Genomic DNA, 18,954 nt, shown 5'->3' with positions numbered 1-18,954 from the left:
CCCGGCTCCGCCACATGTCTGCCGTGTGACCTTGGGCAAGTCACTTCACTTCTCTGAGCCTCAGTTCCCTCATCTGTCAAATGGGGATTAAGACTGTGAGCCCCACGTGGGACAACTTGATCACCTTGTATCCCCCCCAACGCTTAGAACAGTGCTCCGCACAGAGTAAGCGCTTAACAAATGCCATCATTATTATTATTATTATTATAGTAAGTGCTTAATAAATGCATTATTATTATTATTATTATTATTATTATTACCAGTAACAATCACGGCCTTATTTGTTAAGCGCTTGCTCTGCGCCCAGCACTGTGCTAAGCACTGGGATAGCGGCAAGATGATCCAGTCAGACACCAGCCTCCGGCCCTACTTGGGGGTCAGTGAAATACAGTCCGGTCGCCAGGCTGAATGGAAAGGGCCCGGGACCTGGAGGCCTGTGTTGGGAGCCCAGTCTCCCCTGGCCTAAGAAAAGTGCCAAGCTGGTCACGGTTGCCATTCTCGTCTCCGCCGGGCCAGGCCGGGGCAGGGACCGAGCGGCTGGGCGTTGTGGAGCAGCGGTCGAGCGGAAGATCTCTGGGTGTGCGCTCACCACCACCCCTTCCCGCCCCTTTGATTTTTTTTCAGACATCCACACGGAAGCGGTGCAGGCAGCACTGGCGAAGCACAAAGAGCAGAAGATGGCCCTGCCCATGCCCACCAAAAGGCGGTCTACGTTCGTCCAGTCGCCCGCCGACGCCTGCACGCCCCCAGGTGGGTCCGAGCGCGGCCCCTCCGGGCCCCCCGGATGGCCGAGCGGGCCCGCCAGCTGGCGACCGAGGCCGGGCCGATTCCCTAGCCGGGCGGGTGGTCCGCATCTGGGCCGCCACCACCGCCCGGAGCCCGGAGATCTCCCTTCCCAGATCCCGGTGCTGGAAGCAGTTCCAAGAGAGCCCGGCAGCACCACCCCACTCCCCTGCGTGGGAAGGGTCCCCGGGAGCCGGGCCACATGTTCCCCAGAGCAAACATTTGACTCTGACTTAAAGCAGAAGTGCTTTGGGTGTTTGTTCGGCGCTTACTATGGGCCCAAGCACTGTCCTGAGCGCCAGTAGCCCCCCCATCACTGGGGGCTCGCACTCCAAGATGGAGGGAGAGGAGCAGTGTGGCCTAAAGCACTTAGAACAGTGCTCCAGCGCTTAGAACAGTGCTTTGCACATAGTAAGCGCTTAATAAATGCCATCATTATTATTAAAGGAAAGATCCCAGTCTGACCAGTCAGAGGGCCTGGGCTCTCATCCCAGTTCCTCCCCTTTCCTTCTGAGGGACCCGGGACAAGTCACTTCACAGGATCTCAGTTCCCTCCTCGGTTAAACCGGATTCCATACTTAATCTCCCTCTCCTTTACCCTGCGAGCCCCGAGCCAGACCTGCCTGTCTCGATTCGGCCCCGGCGCTTGGTACATAGACGTGCTTGACGAACACCATTATCATTACTATTCTCTCATTATCAGAGAAGCAGCGTGGCTCAGTGGAAAGAGCCCGGGCTTTGGAGTCAGAGGTCATGGGTTCGAATCCCAGCTCCGCCACTTGTCTGCTGTGTAACCTTGGGCTAGTCACTTAACTTCTCTGAGCCTCAGTTCCCTCATCTGTAAAATGGGGATTAAGACTGGGAGCCCCACGTGGGACAACCTGATCACTTTGTATCCCCCAAGCGCTTAGAACAGTGCTTTGCACATAGTAAGTGCTTAACAAATGCCAACGTTATTATTATTATTATTACTATTATGATTATTTATCAGGAATTCCACGCTCCTCTTTTCCCCAGAGTGCCTCCTACATCAACAGCAACAATGCTGACTCTCCCTCCTCACTGCCGAGGGTGCTGGAGTCCCCGTCCCTCTGAGAGGAAGGGGGGAAGGGGTCTCGCTCGGCACCGGGGGAGGACCCCAAAAAGAGCAACCCCCTCTCCTTCCAAGGGCAAGATGGGTCAGGGGGCAGGGTGTCTCCTGGAGCTCCTCAGCCTCGGAGACGAGAGCAGCCGAGGCCTCCCGCTGAAGGGGCCTTTCGTGGGGCCGGGCTTCCTCTTCCTCACTGTGCCTCAGCGTGTCGGGGCGTGTGTGGCGGTCCCCTTCCCCTGCCTCTGCTCCCGCCTCTGCCCTTGCCTGTCTCTGCTTCCCTCCCCGTCCCCGATCTGCGGTGTCAGCGCGGCATGTGTCTGACGGCCAGAAAGCTCCGCGGCTTTGAGCGTTTCCCCCCACGGCTACCGTCATCGTGTGTCTGGAGGGACCGTGGGCTTGGCGGTTGACGGGGACTTGTTCCCAGCCCGCTCGGAGGCCGCAGCCGGGCGCCGGTCCGGCCGGGCGGGTTTCTCACGGGGGTCCCGGAGGCGGCAGCCCCTGTCCTGAATCGCCTTCCGCCCCAGTAGGCCGCCCCGAGCGCTCAGGGGGCCCCGGCCCTCGACAGAACCCGTTCCCATTCGACCCGAGCCGCCGGAGTGAAGCCCGGGTCTCCATCCGGGGGCCAGAAAGAGGTCAGGTCGGCGGGCGGCGGGCATCATCATCATCAGTCGTATTTATTGAGTGCTTACTGTGTGCAGAGCACTGTACTAAGCGCTTGGGAAGTACAAATTGGCAACATATAGAGACAGTCCCTACCCAACAGTGGGCTCACAGTCTAAAAGGGGGAGACAGAGAACAAAACCGAACATACTAACAAAATAGAATAGATATGTACAAGTAAAATAAATAGAGTAACAAATATGTACAAACATATATACAGGTGCTGTGGGGAAGGGAAGGAGGTAAGATGGGGGGGGATGGAGAGGGGGATGAGGGGGGAGAGGAAGGAAGGGGCTCAGTGTGGGAAGGCCTCCTGGAGGAGGTGAGCTCTCAGTAGGGCCTTGAAGGGAGGAAGAGAGCTAGCTTGGCGGATGGGCAGCGATCGGACCGCCTGAGCCACCTGCCCCTTCCCCTGCAGCAGGTAGCGGCGGTCGACCATCAGACCGTCCGCTTCCTGTTTCCTCCCAGGCACCGGGATCGAAGCGGGGTCAGGTCTTGCCCCTTCAATCCCACTCTCCGGCTCCCAGCCGTCTCCCCGGGACCCCGGCGCGTGCGGCTGGCAGCCTCGTGTTTCCTCCTGAGGATGTTCTCTGGGTCACCGAGGCCCGGCCGTCCCCGGAGCCATGGGTGGGTGGGTGGGGGCCGTAGTTCCCCCGGGGAGGCGCAGGCCCGTGGCATCCGCTCGCTCGCTCGTCGTTTTTCCCGCCGAAGTGTCCCATCGTCACCCCTGCGCCGATTGGAGAGCGCCAGCCGTCGGAGCTGCAGTTCTCCGGGGCCTGATTGGCATTCTTTCGGGTGGCTTGAATTCCTGCCATCCAGTTTCCCTTTATGTGCAGAAATCATTTACTCATGTCATGAGGCCATTACCTCAGCGCCCGCTCTGTAGGGGTTCTTTGTGTGCAGATATTACTCACGCTGACGGGCACCGCGCTCACAGAAACCCAGCCCGCTCTGGCGCGCCGGCCGACTGGAATCCCGACGGGAAGGGCGGGCAGGAAGGGACAGAGGGAGGGAGGATGGGGTTTCTGGAGGGGCGTCTGGGCCCCCTCGGCGTGCCCGGTGCCGGCCCAGACTCCGGGGCGCGGGCACCCCGAGGGAACCGCAGGACTCGGTGGGGTAAGGGGGGAATGCCAGGCCTCAGGCCCCGGGGCACGGTGCTCCCGGGGGCGAGGAAGCTGGCAGGCAGGGTTCGCCCAGCGGGCATCAGAACCCGTCCTCTGCCCGGCACGAAGGAGCAGTAGAGTAGTCAACCTTGGCTTTAGGTTGATGGGGGAAAGGCCAAGACGGGACGCAAGCGCTTACTACGTCCACACAAAGTGAGTGCTCAGTAAACATCGCGGATTGATTGCCCCTCCCGTCCAGCGCTTAGAACAGTGCTTTGCACATAGCTATAGTGCACATAGCACCTATGTGCTATATGTGCATATATGTGCTATAGCACATAGCACTTTGCACATGGTGCTTTGCACATAATAATATAATGGCATTTGTTAAGCGCTTACTATGTGCAAAGCACTGTTCTAAGCGCTGGGGGATACAAGGCGATCAGGTTGTCCCACGTGGGGCTCACAGTCAATCCCCATTTTACAGATGAGGGAACTGAGGCTCTGAGAAGTGAAGTGACTTGCCCAAGTTCACACAGCAGACGTGGCGGAGCCGGGATTCGAACCCATGACCTCTGGCCCCAAAGCCCGTGCTCTGACCCCTGGGCCACGCTGCTTCTCCATAAATAATAATAATAACAATGTTGGTATTTGTTAAGCACTTACTATGTGCAAAGCACTGTTCTAAGCGCTGGGGAAAATACAAGGTAATCAGGTTGTCCCACGTAAAATGCCATTATTATTATTATTATTATTATTATTATTATTATTATTATTATTTATCCACACGAACCGAGGAGGGGCGGGGGTGGGTAATGCAACCCCGCAGAGAATAAAAGAGAAGGGCGGTGCCCGGACCCCATAAAAATAGTAATAATGATAATAATTGTGGTGATTGTTAAGCACTTACTAGATGACAGGCACTGTACTAAGCACCCCAGTGGATGCAGTGGGAGTCTGGAGGAGTTCATTCATTCAGTCGTATTTATTGAGCACTTACTGTGTGCAGAGCACTGGACTAAGCGCTTGGGAAGTACAAGTTGGCAACATATAGAGACGGTCCCTACCTACCCAACGGCGGGCTGAGGAGTTGCTCTTGTGGTTCAGCGGGCCTCAGCTCGGGAGGACCTGGGTTCTAATCTCGGCTCCACCATTCATTCATTCATTCAGTCGTATTTATTAAGCGCTTACTGTGTGCAGTGCACTGTACTAGGCGCTTGGGAAGTCCAAGTTGGCAACATATAGAGACGGTCCCTACCCAACAGCGGGCTTACAGTCTAGAAGATGCCTGCTGTGTGACTGACCTAAGACAAGTCACTTCACTCTGCGTGGAAATCCGTTCCTGATATCTGACGAGTGCTTACTGTGCGCAGAACACTGTACTAAGCACTTGGGAGAGTCCAGGGCAACAGAGTCGGAAGACCCGTTCCCTGCCCACAAAATGCTTACAGTTTCCTTCTGTGTAATATGAGGAAGCAGTGTGGCCCGGTGGAAAGAGGGTGGACTTGGGAGTCAGAGGACTTGGGTTCTAATCCTGCCTCTCCCACATACCTGCTGTGTGACCTCGGGCAAGTCACTTCACTTCTCTCTGCCTCAGTGCCCCTCATCTGCAAACTGGGAAAATTCATTCATTCAGTCGTATTTATTGAGAAGCAGCGTGGCTCAGTGGAAAGAGCCCGGGCTTTGGAGTCAGAGGTCGTGGGTTCAAATCCCGGCTCCGCCACTTGTCAGCTGGGTGACTTTGGGCAAGTCCCTTCACTTCTCTGGGCCTAGTGACCTCATCTGTAAAATGGGGATGAAGACTGTGAGCCCCAAGTGGGACAACCTGATTACCTTGTATCTACCCCAGCTCTTAGAACAGTGCTTTGCACATAGTAAGCGCTTAACAAATACCAACATTATTATTATTATTATTATTATTGAGCGCTTACTGTGTGCAGAGCGCTTGGGAAGTACAGGTGGGCAACATATAGAGACGGTCCCTACCCAACGGTGGGCTCCCAGTCTAGAAGGGGGAGACAGACGACAAAACAAAACATATAAACCAAATAAAATAAAATGATACCTGTCTTCCCTTCTCCATAAACCGTGAGCACCATGTGGAACCTGATTATCTTATCTACGGCAGGGCCTAGCCTAGTGCTTGGCGCATAGTTAGTGCTTTTCTACATAAACTGTGAGCACCATGTGGGACCTGATTATCTTATCTACGGCAGGGCCTAGCCTAGTGCTTGGCGCATAGTGAGTGCTTAAAAAAAACTCAGTTATGAATACGGGAATGAAATTCCCATTCCCTTTCCCCCGGGGGCTCAGGAGGGAGAGCCTGGAAGGCAGGCGGACCCTCGGAGCCCCGATGATCCTCAATCCCCGATTGGCGCGCTCTGTTAATCCGAAATTCCCATTCCCTTTCCCCCGGGGGCTCAGGATGGGAGAGCCTGGAAGGCAGGCGGACCCTCGGAGCCCCTGACCTGAATCCTCAATCCCTGATTGGCGCTCTCTGTTAATCCGAAATTCCCATTCCCTTTCCCCCGGGGGCTCAGGATGGGAGAGCCTGGAAGGCAGGCGGACCCTCGGAGCCCCCGACCTGATCCTCAATCCCCGATTGGCGCTCTCTGTTAATCCGAAATTCCCATTCCCTTTCCCCCGGGGGCTCAGGATGGGAGAGCCTGGAAGGCAGGCGGACCCTCGGAGCCCCTGATGATCCTCAATCCCGGATTGGCGCTCTCTGTTAATCCCATCCGCCCGGGCCTAGCCGAAAGCCACCAAACTCAGCACCCTCCATCCCCTCCCCGCCCCCTCACCCCCCACCCATACCCATCCGGACGGCCCATCGCTCAGGCAGACTAGTGGGTTGCAGGCACCATCAATGAGTCGTGGTGTTCATTGAGCGCCTCCTGGGACCAGAGCGCTGGACTGAGCACTTGGGGCAGTTCTGTATAGTCGATGGACACCGCCCCTGCCCTCGAGGAGCTTCCAATCTAGGGTGGGAGTCGGGGACGGGGGCACGAGAGTGAGGTGTGAGGCCCGAGCCCCGACGCTGTCGATTAAGTAACTGATTGATGGACGATTGGGAATCGTGGGCGCTGCAGTTTTTGAAAAATCAGCCTCGTTAGCCAAACCTCCCAGTCGCCCGTGAAGTGGAGTCCGAGGCTCCTCTGTCTCCCCCCCCCCACCACCATTTTTAGACTCTGAGCCCAATGTTGGGTAGGGACCGTCTCTATATGTTGCCAATTTGTACTTCCCAAGCGCTTAGTACAGTGCTCTGCACATAGTAAGCGCTCAATAAATACGATTGATGATGATGATGATGTCTCGCTTCCCCTCCCCACCACCGACACGAAACTGAGGTGTCCCCTCTTGTTCCCCTTCAACCCTACTCAGCTCTTCTAACCCGCCACCCCCAGCGTCCGGCAGCCCCCTCTTCCCTCCCCCAAATCCAGGGAGAAGCCACCATCCCAGCCCTTCTTTGGACAACGAGAGCCAGCCCGGAGCCATTAGGTTACGGACAGGCAGACAAATTGGGTAATTGAATGCAAACAATCCACCTAATTATATAATTGATCCAATAAGGAGACCTCACCAAGCCAGTTGGCTATAAGATCCAGTCGGGAAAGCCCTCGTGTGGAAATCTCCGAGATGGAGAAGCGACGTGGCCCAGGGGAAAGAGCGGGACCCAAGGGACCTGGGATCTCATCCCGGTTCCGCCCCTTCATCATCATCAATCGCATTTATTGAGCGCTTACTGTGTGCAGAGCACTGTACTAAGCGCTTGGGACGTCCAAGTTGGCAACACCTAGAGACAGTCCCTACCCAACAGTGGGCTCACAGTCTAAAAGGGGGAGACAGAGAACAAAACCAAACATCATCATCAATCGTATTTATTGAGTGCTTACTATGTGCAGAGCACTGTACTAAGCGCTTGGGAAGTACAAATTGGCAACATATAAAGTCCCTACCCAACAGTGGGCTCACAGTCTAAAAGGTGGGCTCACAGTCTGAAACATACTAACAAAATAAAATAAATAGAATAGATATGTACAAGTAGTCTACCGGGTGGCCATGGGCAAGTCCCTCACCTTCTCTGGGCCTCGGTTTCCCCATCTTTAAAATGGAGAGTCAATGCTTGTTCTTCCCGAGCCCTCTTAGACTGGGAGCCCCTTGGGGGTGGGGACTGTGTCCCAGCTGATGGTCCTGTATTTACCCGAGCGCTCAGTGCAGTGCTTGGCGCAGAGTTAGCGCTTAACAAATGCCCTAATTATTATTAACGTTATTATTAGATGGGGTCATTCTGATTCGAAGTTGTTCCCAAATGAGGTTAGGGACTGTCGGCAGGGCAGACAGGGAGTGAGATGTCCCAGGGCCTGGGCGGGGAGGGAACGCCACACTTCCCGGAAGGAAGGCCGGGTGGGAACACGCCTGACCCCTCAGGCTCCCTATCAATCAATAATATGCATGTAGAGCACTGTAGTAAGCGCTTGGGCAAGGGCCGTACAACAGAAGCAGCGTGGCTCAGCGGAAAGAGCACGAGCTTTGGAGTCAGAGGTCACGGGTTCAAATCCCAGCTCCGCCAATTGTCAGCTGTGTGACTTTGGACAAGTCACTTCACTTCTCTGTGCCTCAGTTACCTCATCTGGAAAATGGGGATTAAGACTGTGAGCCCCCCATGGAACAACCTGATCACCTTGTAACCTCCCCAGCGCTTAGAACAGTGCTTTGCACATAGTAAGTGCTTAATAAATGCCGTTATTATTATTATTTATTATTCTCTGGGCCTCATTTACCTCATCTGTAAAATGGGAATTAAGACTGTGAGCCCCCCGTGGGACAACCTGATCACCTTGTAACCTCCCTGGCGCTTAGACCCTTCTAGACTGTGAACCCGCTGTTGGGTAGGGACCGTCTCTATATGTTGCCAACTTGTACTTCCCAAGCGCTTAGTACAGTGCTCTGCACACAGTAAGCACCTAATAAATATGATTGAATGAATGAATGTAAAATGGGAATTAAGACTGTAAGCCCCCCGTGGGACAACCACCTCCCCAGCGCTTAGAACAGTGCTTTGCACATAGTAAGCGCTTACTAAATGCTATTTAAAAAAAACAGTCGGTAAGTAGGTTCCCTGCCCACAGCAAGCTCACAGTCTAGAGAGGGAGACAGACATTGATAGAAATAAAGTCATTCATTCAGTCATATTTATTGAGCGCTTACTGTGTGCAGAGCACTGTACTAAGCACTTGGGAGAGGACAATACAGCAATAAACAGACACATTCCCTACCCACAACAGACTTACAGTCTTGAGAAGCAGCGTGGCTCATTGCAAAGAGCCCGGGCTTTGGAGTCAGAGGTCATGGGTTCAAATCCCGACTCCGCCACTTGTCAGCTGTGTGACTTTGGGCAAGTCACTTCACTTCTCTGGGCCTCAGTTCCCTCATCTGTAAAACGGGGGTGAAGACTGTAAGCCCCATGTGGGACAATTTGATTACCTTGTATCTACCCCAGCGCTTAGAACAGTGCTTGGCACATAGAGCTTAACAAATACCAACATTATTATTAGAGGGAGAGACAGACGTGAATAGAAAAAAGGAAATGACAGTTATGGACATAAGTGGTGTGGGGCTGGGAGGGGGGGATGAATAAAGGGAACAAGTCGAGGCAATGCAGAAGGGAGTGGGAAAAGAGGAGAGGGGGGTTTTGTCGGGGAAGGTTTCTTGGAGGACATGGGCCTTCGACAGGGCTTTGAAGTCAGGGATGCGGGTGAGGGGTCAGCAGTGAGATAGATAAAAAAATAAATTACAGCTATGGACCTAAGTGCTCCCTGGAGGTTCCCACCCCCGGGGTCCTGGCGGTGCCACCCCCGGGCACGGCCAGCGGGACGGAGCGGGAGAACGGCGCTCCCTTGATGGGCCATATCGTGTCGATTGAGCGCTTGCTTAGGGAAGTGTGCGCCGTACCGAGCGTTCTGGAGAGCACACGGTGGCTTTGGGAGGTACCAGCCCTGCCCCAAGGAGCTTACAGTCTAGAGGGGAGACGGACGGGACTTCTCGGGGCCGGTCCGCTCGACTGAGGGGAAGGGACTTTGCCTGAATCGGGACTGAGTCCTCGCCACCCTCCGGCTCCACTCTGGCTTCTTGTGTCGGGGGCAGCCCCGTCACGGGCCCTGAGCCGCTGGCCCCAGCCCAGGGGTCCCGGCCCAGTGCCACCAGGTGCCACCCGCCGGAGGCTGGGGCCCTTTCTCCCCGAGCCCCAGTGCCCTTCCTTACTCTCTCTGCGTCTGAACCGGGCGCCCGGCGGCCCCGGCTGGGCTCTGAGGGTGGAATCCACAGCCAGACATCTCCCCGCCACCCCGATTTGCTAGAAAATCCGGGAAATCTCCATCAAATGGGTTGCTGTCTTGGGGTAAGTGGCAGCACCACTCTCCCGGCTGATGGCAGCGGTCATCGTGTGGCCAAGGTTCCATCTCTGCCCGGCAACCCCCCGGGGGAGACCCCGTCCTCCCCGGATTTCGTTTGGAGAGAGGCGGACAGGGGCCTCCGGCCGGACGCAGGGAGCCGCCGGTTCCGAGGCCACAAGTCATCCCGGGGCCATCCGGAAGGGTCGTCCCCTCGTCGGGGGCTGAGAGGGGAGGCCGCCCGTCTCTGCCGGCCCGAGCCCCCCATCCGTCTAGAGGAGCTGTGGACCCCGGGCGCCAACATCTTGTTTTCTGCCCCCGCACAGACACGTCTTCGGCCTCGGAGGACGAGGGCTCTCTGAGGCGCCAGGCTGCCCTGTCCGCCGCCCTGCAGCAGAGCCTCCAGAACACCGAGTCCTGGATCAACCGCTCCGTCCAGGGATCGTCCACCTCCTCTTCCGCCTCCTCTACGCTGTCCCACGGCGAGGCCAAGGGGACCAGCGGGTCGCTGGCCGAGGTGTTTGCCGGCCCCAGGATAGGTAGGCGCCGGAGCCCATGGGGGAGACGCGCCGACGGAGCCGGCCGAGAGCAGGGCCGGGCGGCGGGGGGCCCTGAGCCCGGCCGCGCCATCCGGGCCGCGTGCCCGGGAAGGTTCTGAGTTCCGGAGCCGCCCTCCCGAAGCCAGGGCTGCTTCCGTGAGCCGCGAGCGACCACCCTCCTGCTGCCAGCCGAGGTGGATGGTGGCGGCCCGTGACGTCTGAGTGATGAGCTACTCAGGGCAGGGGGGGAGAAGCGATCGAGTGGACACATCGTCCACTAAAACAACCCGGACAGCCCCCTCTAGACTGTGAGCCCACTGTGGGCAGGGAACCTGAGTGTGTTTATTATTGTATTATATTCTCCCAAGTGCTTAGTACAGTGCTCTGCACTCAGTAAGCGCTCAATAAGTGCGATTGAGCGAATAAACAAATGAACCCCTCAGAGCCCAAAAAGATCACCTGAAGGAAGAGACTTTTCCCTCCAGACCCCCTGAAACGGCGGGCCCGGGAGCCCCCCGATCCATCCACAGAGAAACGGCGTGGCTTAACGGAAAAAGCCCGGGCTTGGGAGTCAGAGGCCATGGGTTCTCCACTTGTCTGCTGTGTGACCTTGGGCAAGTCACTTAACTTCTCTGGGCCTCGGGTCCCTCATCTATAAAATGGGGATTGAGACTGTGAGTCCCATGTGGGACAGGGACTGTGTCCAACGCTATTATCTTGTTTCTCCCCCAGCGCTTAGAACAGGGTCTGGCACGTAGTAAGTGCTTAACAAATTCCATCGTGATTATTATTATTGTTAAACTCTGCACCCCGTCCTCGATTCCGGCACCGTAGTCTCTGCGCCTGCGCCGTGGCTCACAGGGGCCCCGGGCCGGGCTGGGGGTCGGCTCCCTTGCCTGGTCCGCCCCCGCTCCGAGCTGGCAGCTTCCGCTTGGCTCTGCTGCTTGCCCCCCCGCATGCCACTCTGGCCCTCGCTGCCCGGGCCAGGTTGGGGGTGAGGGCCGCAGGCCGCTTTTGGACTTCTTACGCAGCCGCTCCCCCAGCCCTCTCCCCGCATTTCCCCCTGCCAGCTGGCTGCCCGTCGTTTTCCTGCTGTGGCACCATCTGCCTCGGTGTGCCGGTCTTTGGCCGAGCGGTAGCTTTCCCAGAAGAGAAGGGTGTCGAATGCCGTTTGCCATCGCCTACCACGGTTTTGGGGAAGGAGAGAAATCCCCCAGGGGTGGGCACCAGATGTACGGGGAAAGCACCCAGGGACGAGGGCACGTCCCTGACCCTGCCCGTGAGGGAGATATGGAAGCCTCAAGGGGAGGAGCTCCCATACTCCCCCTCACTCCCCCCCCCGGACCCCCGTGCGTCAGGGGTCAAGGGGCAGGGAGAAGCCAGTGGCCCCTCGGCCTAGTCGGGTTAGAAATCCCAATACTCCGATGCCGATCGCCGAAAATAGCTCCCTCTCCCCTCCCCACACCTGACTCTGTCGAGCCAATCTCCCCTGTCCCCTTTGCTTCTCATCCGGACGCCCTCCCCCTCGCCACATCAAGGGATGGCAGCTCTTGCCCTTGGATGCCCCTGCCAAGGACCAGGGGGCCCGGACCAGCGAACCCCCGGTTAGGCTGGCTCCCCCAAAGCGGGCGGCGGGTGGAACCGGTTCGGGATGCCGGGCGATCTCCGACGCCCGGCCTGCCCGTCGGGAGAGAGGGAGAAAGGTAGGGGGCAAGGCCCCTCGCCCCTGCTACGGTCAGGAGTCCAGGTGGGGTTCTGAATTTCACCCACGCCTGTGTGTGCGCGCGCTCTCTCTGTTTCCCCCGCAGAGAATTTCTCCACGCCCCCAGATGTCACCGCAACTACCTCCTCCTCCTCGTCTTCGTCCTCGGCGCGCCCGGCCAACATCGACCTGCCGCCGTCCGGGATCGTGAAAGGCTCGCACAAGGGCTCCAACCGCTCCAGCCTCATGGACACGGCCGACGGTAGGCACGCCTCCCCCGCAGGCCCCAGTCCGGCCCCCCGACCCACCGGGCCCGGCCCGCTGCCCTCTCTGGCCTTCTCGCCGTTCACCTCTCCCAAACCGTGTCGACCCACGGTATTTGTGGAGCGCCGCGTTGAGCGCTTGGGAGAGTTCAATACGACGCGTTCCCTGCCCACGGTATTAATTGAGCGCCCACTGTGCGCAGAGCACTGGACGAAGCACTTGGGAAAGGACAGTTACGGCATCATCATCATCAATCGTATTTATTGAGCGCTTACTATGTGCAGAGCACTGTACTAAGTGCTTGGGAAGTACAAGATGGCAACATATAGAGACGGTCCCTACCGACCATTGGGCTCACAGTCTAAAAGGGGGAGACAGAGAACAAGACCAAACATACTAACGAAATAAAATAAATAGAATAGATATGTACAAATAAAATAAATAAATAAATAGAGTAATAAATATGTACGAACATATATACATATATACAGGTGCTGTGGGGAAGGAGGATGAGGAGGAGGGGGAGAGGAAGAGTGGTAGCGAGGAGCTTACAGTCTAGGGGGGGTCTCGCTTCCCACATCCGCCAGGTATCGGAACCGGGATGGAGCTGCAGCCGGAGGTGACTGGAGGAGATGAGAGGGGGTGGGGAGGAATGGGAGAGGGAGACCGCCGGGCGGCTGAAGGAGGAGGCCACGGAAAGCCCGGAATACTTGACCCTTCCCCGAGTTCATTCTCAGTCCCCAGGTGGCCCCCCGCCCTGCCAAAGCCATCTGGGCGGGCGGGGAAAGCCAGCGAGAGGCGATGGACCGCTTGGAAGGAGGCGATTCCGGGACGGAGCCTAACCGCGGGCTTCCTCCGCAGGGGTCCCCATCAGCAGCCGGGTCTCCACGAAAATCCAGCAGCTTCTCAACACTCTGAAGCGGCCCAAGAGGCCCCCGCTGAAGGAGTTCTTCGTGGACGATTTTGAAGAAATCGTGGAAGGTACTACCGGCGCGCCCCGTCTGAGACGCCGTCACCTCCGGGTGGGAGCGTGCTCCAGCGGGCCAACCGAGCTCATGCATTCGCTCGTTCAGTCGTATTTGTTGAGCGCTTACCGTGTGCAGAGCACTGTAGTAAGCGCTGGGGAGAGTGCAATGCAACAATAAACAGACACGTTCCCTGCCCACGATGAGCTTGCGGTCTGGGGCGGGCGGAGACGGACCTGAATAGAAAGAAAGCAATGACGGACATGGACTTATTCATAATAATAATAATAATGGCATTTATTAAGTGCTTACTATGTGCCAAGCACTGTTCTAAGCACTGGGGAGGTTAACAAGGTGATCAGGTTGTCCCCCAGGGGGCTCACAGTCTTCATCCCCATTCTACAGATGAGGTCACTGAGGCCCAGAGAAGTTAAGCGGGGCTCAGTGGAAAGAGCCCGGGCTTGGGAGTCAGAGGTCATGGGTTCGAATCCCGGCTCTGCCACATGTCTGCTGTGTGACCTTGGGCAAGTCACTTAACTTCTCTGAGCCTCAGTTCCCTCGTCTGTAAAATGGGGATTAAGACTGTGAGCCCCACGTGGGACAATCTGATCACCTTGTATCCCCCCCCAGTGCTTAGAACAGTGCTTTGCACGTAGTAAGCGCTTAACAAATGCCATTATTACATTATTATTACATTAAGTGACTTAATTCCACTGAGCCACGCTGCTTCTCAATGCTGTGGGGCCCCGAGGGAGCGAGTCAAGGCGACACAGAAGGGAGTGGGAGATGAGGAAAGGAGGGCTCAGTCAGGGAGGGCCTCTTGGAGGAGGCGTGCCCTCAATAAGGCTTTGAAGCGGGGGAGAGTCATCGTCGGTTTTGAGGAGGGGAGGGCGTTCCAGGCCAGAGACAGGGTGTGGGCCAGGGGTCAGTGGCGAGATAGGTGAAACTGAGGCACGGTGAAAAGGTTAGCCAGAGGCCGAGATCGGTCCCAGGACTCCTACTCGTCGGGGCGCCGCGGCCGAGGGGAGGACCGGGAAAGCGTCACCCTCTCGGGATCCCATTGGGCCGCCATCCGGATCCGGGAATGGTGCAGCGGCGGGAGGCCCCGAAGGGTCGGGTCTCTGGGGTCTTTCCCGTGAGGTAAGTCGGCCGGCCCCAGCCTCACCCCCGTTCTGTCGGAGAAGAGCCCCAACCGACAGACACCAATAGTGGTTGTTCAGTTCATTCATTCAATTGTATTTATTGTATTCAGCGCTTAGAACAGTGCTTTGCACATAGTAAGCGCTTAATAAATGCCATTATTATTATTATTATTATTATTGAGCACTTGTTGTGTGCAGAGCAGTGTACTAAGTGCTTGAGAGAGAGCAACTTCTAGACTGCGAGCGCACTGTTGGGTAGGGACCGTCTCTATCTGTTGCCAACTTGTATTTCCCAAGCGCTTAGTATGGTGCTCTGCACACAGTAAGCGCTCAATAAATGCGATTGAATGAATGAGTGAACAACAGAACAATAAAGACACATTCCCTGCCCGCGGTGAGCTCCCACCATCCAGTTAGGCCCACATCCTCGCTTGAATCGCCGTGCCCCTCTCCAGTCAAGGCGCTTGGCCCCCGCAACAGCGTCAATCAATGCAAGTGTCTGGAATTTTCCATCTCCGAGGACCGTGAAACTCCGTCCCCCACCGTATTTATTGAACGCTACTGTGGGCCCAGCTCTTTAATAATAATAATGGCATTTATTAAGCGCTTACTATGTGCAAAGCACCGTTCTAAGCGCTGGGGAGGTTGAGAAGCAGCGTGGCTCAGTGGAAAGAGTCTGGCCTTTGGAGTCAGAGGTCACGGGTTCAAATCCCAGCTCCGCCCACTGTCAGCTGGGTGACTTCGGGCCAGTCCCTTCACTTCTCTGTGCCGCAGTTCCCTCATCTGTAAAATGGGGGTTAAAACCGTGAGCCCCCCGGGGGGACAACCTGATCACCTTGTCACCTCCCCAGCGCTTAGAACAGTGCTTTGCACATAGTAAGCGCTTAATAAATGCCATCATTATTACAAAGTGATCAGGTTGTCCCGCGTGGGGCTCACAGTCTCAATCCCCGTTTTCCAGGTGAGGGAACTGAGGCCCAGAGAAGGGAAGTGACTTGCCCAGAGTCACCCAGCTGACAATTGGATTTGAACCCCTAGCTTCTGACGCCAAAGCCCGGGCTCTCTCCACTGAGCCACGCTGCTCCTGTTTACTCAGCGCTTACAACAGTGCTTTGCACATAGTAAGCGCTTAGGGACTGTCTCTATGTGATGCCAATTTGTACTTCCCAAGCGCTTAGTACAGTGCTCTGCACATAGTAAGCGCTCAATAAATACGATTGATTGATTGATTGATTGATTACCAAATGCCATCATTATCATTATTATTATTACTGAGCGCCTACTGTGGGCAGAGACTGTCGCCGCGTGGCGACCACCGTGGGGGGGTCCGATGAGGCCGGGGTGCTCACTGACCGTCTCCTCTTCCTCCTCCAGTCCCCCAGCCGGACCCCAACCAGCCCAGGCCCGAGGGGCGACAGATGACGCCCGTGAAGGGCGAGCCGTTGGGAGTGGTCTGCAACTGGCCTCCTGCCTTAGAGGTGGCCCTTCAGCGCTGGGGCACCACGCAGGCCAAGTGTCCATGCCTGACCGCCCTGGACATGACGGGGAAGCCAGTGTACACCCTCACGTACGGTGAGCCACGCGTCCCCCAAGGGCTTGTGGGGGGACCCCCAGGAGAGAGGGAGCGGCCCGGGCACGAGGGGCGCCCGGGAAATAATAATCATAATAATGGCATTTATTAAGCCCTTACTATGTGCAAAGCACTGCTCTAAGCGCCGAAGAGGTTACAAGGTGATCCGGTTGTCCCACGGAGGGCTCGCGGTCTTCATCCCCATTTTCCAGATGAGGTAACTGAGGCCCGGAGAAGTGAAGTGACTTGCCCCAAAGTCACACAGCGGACTTTTAGACGGTGAGCCCGCTGTTGGGTAGGGACTGTCTCCGTATGTTGCCAACTTGGACTTCCCAAGCGCTCAGGACAGTGCTCTGCACACAGTAAGCGCTCAGTAAATACGATTGATGATGAAGAGGTTACAGGGTGATCCGGTTGGCCCACGGAGGGCTCGCGGTCTTCATCCCCTTTTTCCAGATCAGGTAACTGAGGCCCAGAAAAGTGAAGTGACTGGCCCAAAGTCACACAGCGGACTTTTAGACTGTGTCCACTGTTGGGTAGGGACTGTCTCTATATGTTGCCAACTTGGACTTCCCAAGCGCTCAGGACAGTGCTCTGCACACAGTAAGCGCTCAATAAATACGATTGATTGATTGAATTGGCGGAGCCGGGATTTGAACCCGTGACCTCTGACTCCCAAGCCCGGGCTCTTTCCACTGAGCCACGCTGCTTCTCTAAGCTGCACAGCCCAGCTTCCCTTTCTAATTAGATGGCCAGAGCCCTGGATCTGGGCTGGGTTCTTTCATCCGCTCATTTATCCAGTCGTATTTATTGAGTGTGTACTGTGTGCAGAGCACTGTACTAAGCGCTTGGGAGAGTACAACAATAAACAGACACGTTCCCTGCCCACAGCAAGCTTACAGTCTAGAGGGAATAATTGTGGTATTTGTCAAGTGCTCACTGTGAGCCAGGCACTGGATTAATTGTGCTTTTCCTTCGCTGCCAACTCCGCGGGCCGGGCAGGGAGAGGCCCCGGGGCCGCGGGGTGAGGGCTGGGTGGGCGTCTGCATCCCGCTGGACGTTTTCCAGCCTCGGCGAGAGGTTTGGGACACTGATCAGATAGGAGAGTCTCAACGGCCGGGTGGTGGGAAGGATTCGGCCGATGCCCCCGGGGGCTTCTCCGGAAGCCGTTCGGCCCCCCGGGTGGCACCTCTGCCGCAGTGACCAGATCCGGGAATTCCCGGCAGACCGCTGATGGGGCGGTGGGACGGTCCCTGTTCCAAGCTCCATCCCCTCGCCTCCCACGTCAGCCGCCTGGCGAGCCGGGTCGGGAGCTGTGGGACCGCTGCCGGGGGGGAAGGGCCGGGGCAGAGGTGGGACGCCCTACCTATTACCCTATTTATTTATTTATTTTACTTGTACACATCTATTCTATTTATTTTATCTTGTTAATATGTTTTGTTCTCTGTCTCCCCCTTCTAGACTGTGAGCCCGCTGTTGGGTAGGGACCGTCTCTACATGTTGCCAACTTGTGCTTCCCAAGCGCTTGGTACAGTGCTCTGCACACAGTAAGCGCTCAATAAATACGATTGATTGACTGTGAGCCCCATGTGGGGCAGGGACTGTGTCCAACCCAATTTCCAGCACGTAGTAAAGTGCCTGGCACATAATAAGCGCTTAAAGTCCCTTCTGGACTGTGAGCCCGCTGTTGGGTAGGGACTGCCTCTATGTGTTGCCAACTTGTACTTCCCAAGCGCTTAATAAATACGATTGATTGATTGATTGCCTCCAACCGCACAATTCCCCTCTCTGCCCCCCCTCAGCCGCTCCACCTGCGAGCTGCAGGCAGCGGGGCTTGGGCCACGGGAAAGGGGGTCGGGCCCTGCTTTCCGGCCCTGCTTTCACCCGGCCGCCCCCAAATAATAATAATAATAATGGCATTTATTAAGTGCTTACTATGTGCAGAGCACTGTTCTAAGCCCAAATCCGCTTTAATTTAGTTTCCGTCCCGGGTGGAGTTGGCAGAGTGGGCCCACACCCCCTCCCTCCCCGCTGACCCCGTCTTCCTCTTTCCTCGTACCGCCAGGCAAGCTGTGGAGTAGAAGCCTCAAGCTGGCCTACACCCTGCTCAATAAATTGGGCACCAAGAATGAACCCGTGCTCAAACCCGGAGACAGGGTAAGGCCCCTCGACCTCTCTGCTGGGACCCCCGGCCACCGGGGTTGTGCAGAGCACCGTGCTGAGCCTACGAGGGTGGGCAGTAGCGGGAGAAGACCCAGTCCCTGCCCTCAAGGAGCTGACAGTCTGTTGGTAGGCACAGTGATTGTGGCTTGGACCTGACTTCTGCCCGAGGGGATTGAGTCCGAAGAGCCGGCCCCGCCAGGAGTCCAGGGGCCGAGGCTCAACACCCGGAACGGCATCTGGAGTAGGGTTGGAAGCGGATTTCTCCTTCGACCCTCTAGCCCGCTCCTCTAGAGCGCCAAAGGGGCGGGAGGTCCCCTTCCCCTCTGGAAGCTGGAGCTCTGGGGTTTAGGACTAGGGGTTCCACCCCGTTTTGTAATAATAATAATAATGATGGCATTTGTTAAGCGCCTACTATGTGCCGAGCACTTTTCTAAGCGCTGTGGGGGGGGTACAAGGTGATCAGGTTGTCCCACGTGGGGCTCATAGTCTCAATCCCCATTTTCCAGTTGAGGAAACCGAGGCCCAGAGAAGTGAAGTGACTTGCCCAAAGTCACCCAGCCGACAAGTGGCGGAGCCGGGATTCG

The 18,954-nt window shown here is 56.5% G+C and overlaps 1 protein-coding gene across 1 annotated transcript in view; it reads left to right on the top strand.

Annotated features, from left to right (window-relative positions):
* DIP2B (disco interacting protein 2 homolog B) overlaps positions 1-18,954 on the top strand; it is a 139,961-nt gene that overhangs the window by 97,578 nt on the left and 23,429 nt on the right. The window contains exons 4-9 of the mRNA XM_038752224.1: positions 625-750; positions 10,352-10,564; positions 12,373-12,528; positions 13,392-13,511; positions 16,012-16,209; positions 18,273-18,364. Coding sequence (XP_038608152.1) covers positions 678-750; positions 10,352-10,564; positions 12,373-12,528; positions 13,392-13,511; positions 16,012-16,209; positions 18,273-18,364 — 852 coding nt within the window. The 5' untranslated portion in view covers positions 625-677. The remainder of the gene's footprint in view (positions 1-624; positions 751-10,351; positions 10,565-12,372; positions 12,529-13,391; positions 13,512-16,011; positions 16,210-18,272; positions 18,365-18,954) is intronic.

The sequence above is a fragment of the Tachyglossus aculeatus genome, chromosome 10, assembly GCF_015852505.1.
Source record: "Tachyglossus aculeatus isolate mTacAcu1 chromosome 10, mTacAcu1.pri, whole genome shotgun sequence".
Classification (NCBI taxonomy): Eukaryota; Metazoa; Chordata; class Mammalia; order Monotremata; family Tachyglossidae; genus Tachyglossus; species Tachyglossus aculeatus.
Note: the sequence above shows the minus strand (reverse complement) of the source record. Positions and strands in the feature narration are given on the sequence as shown.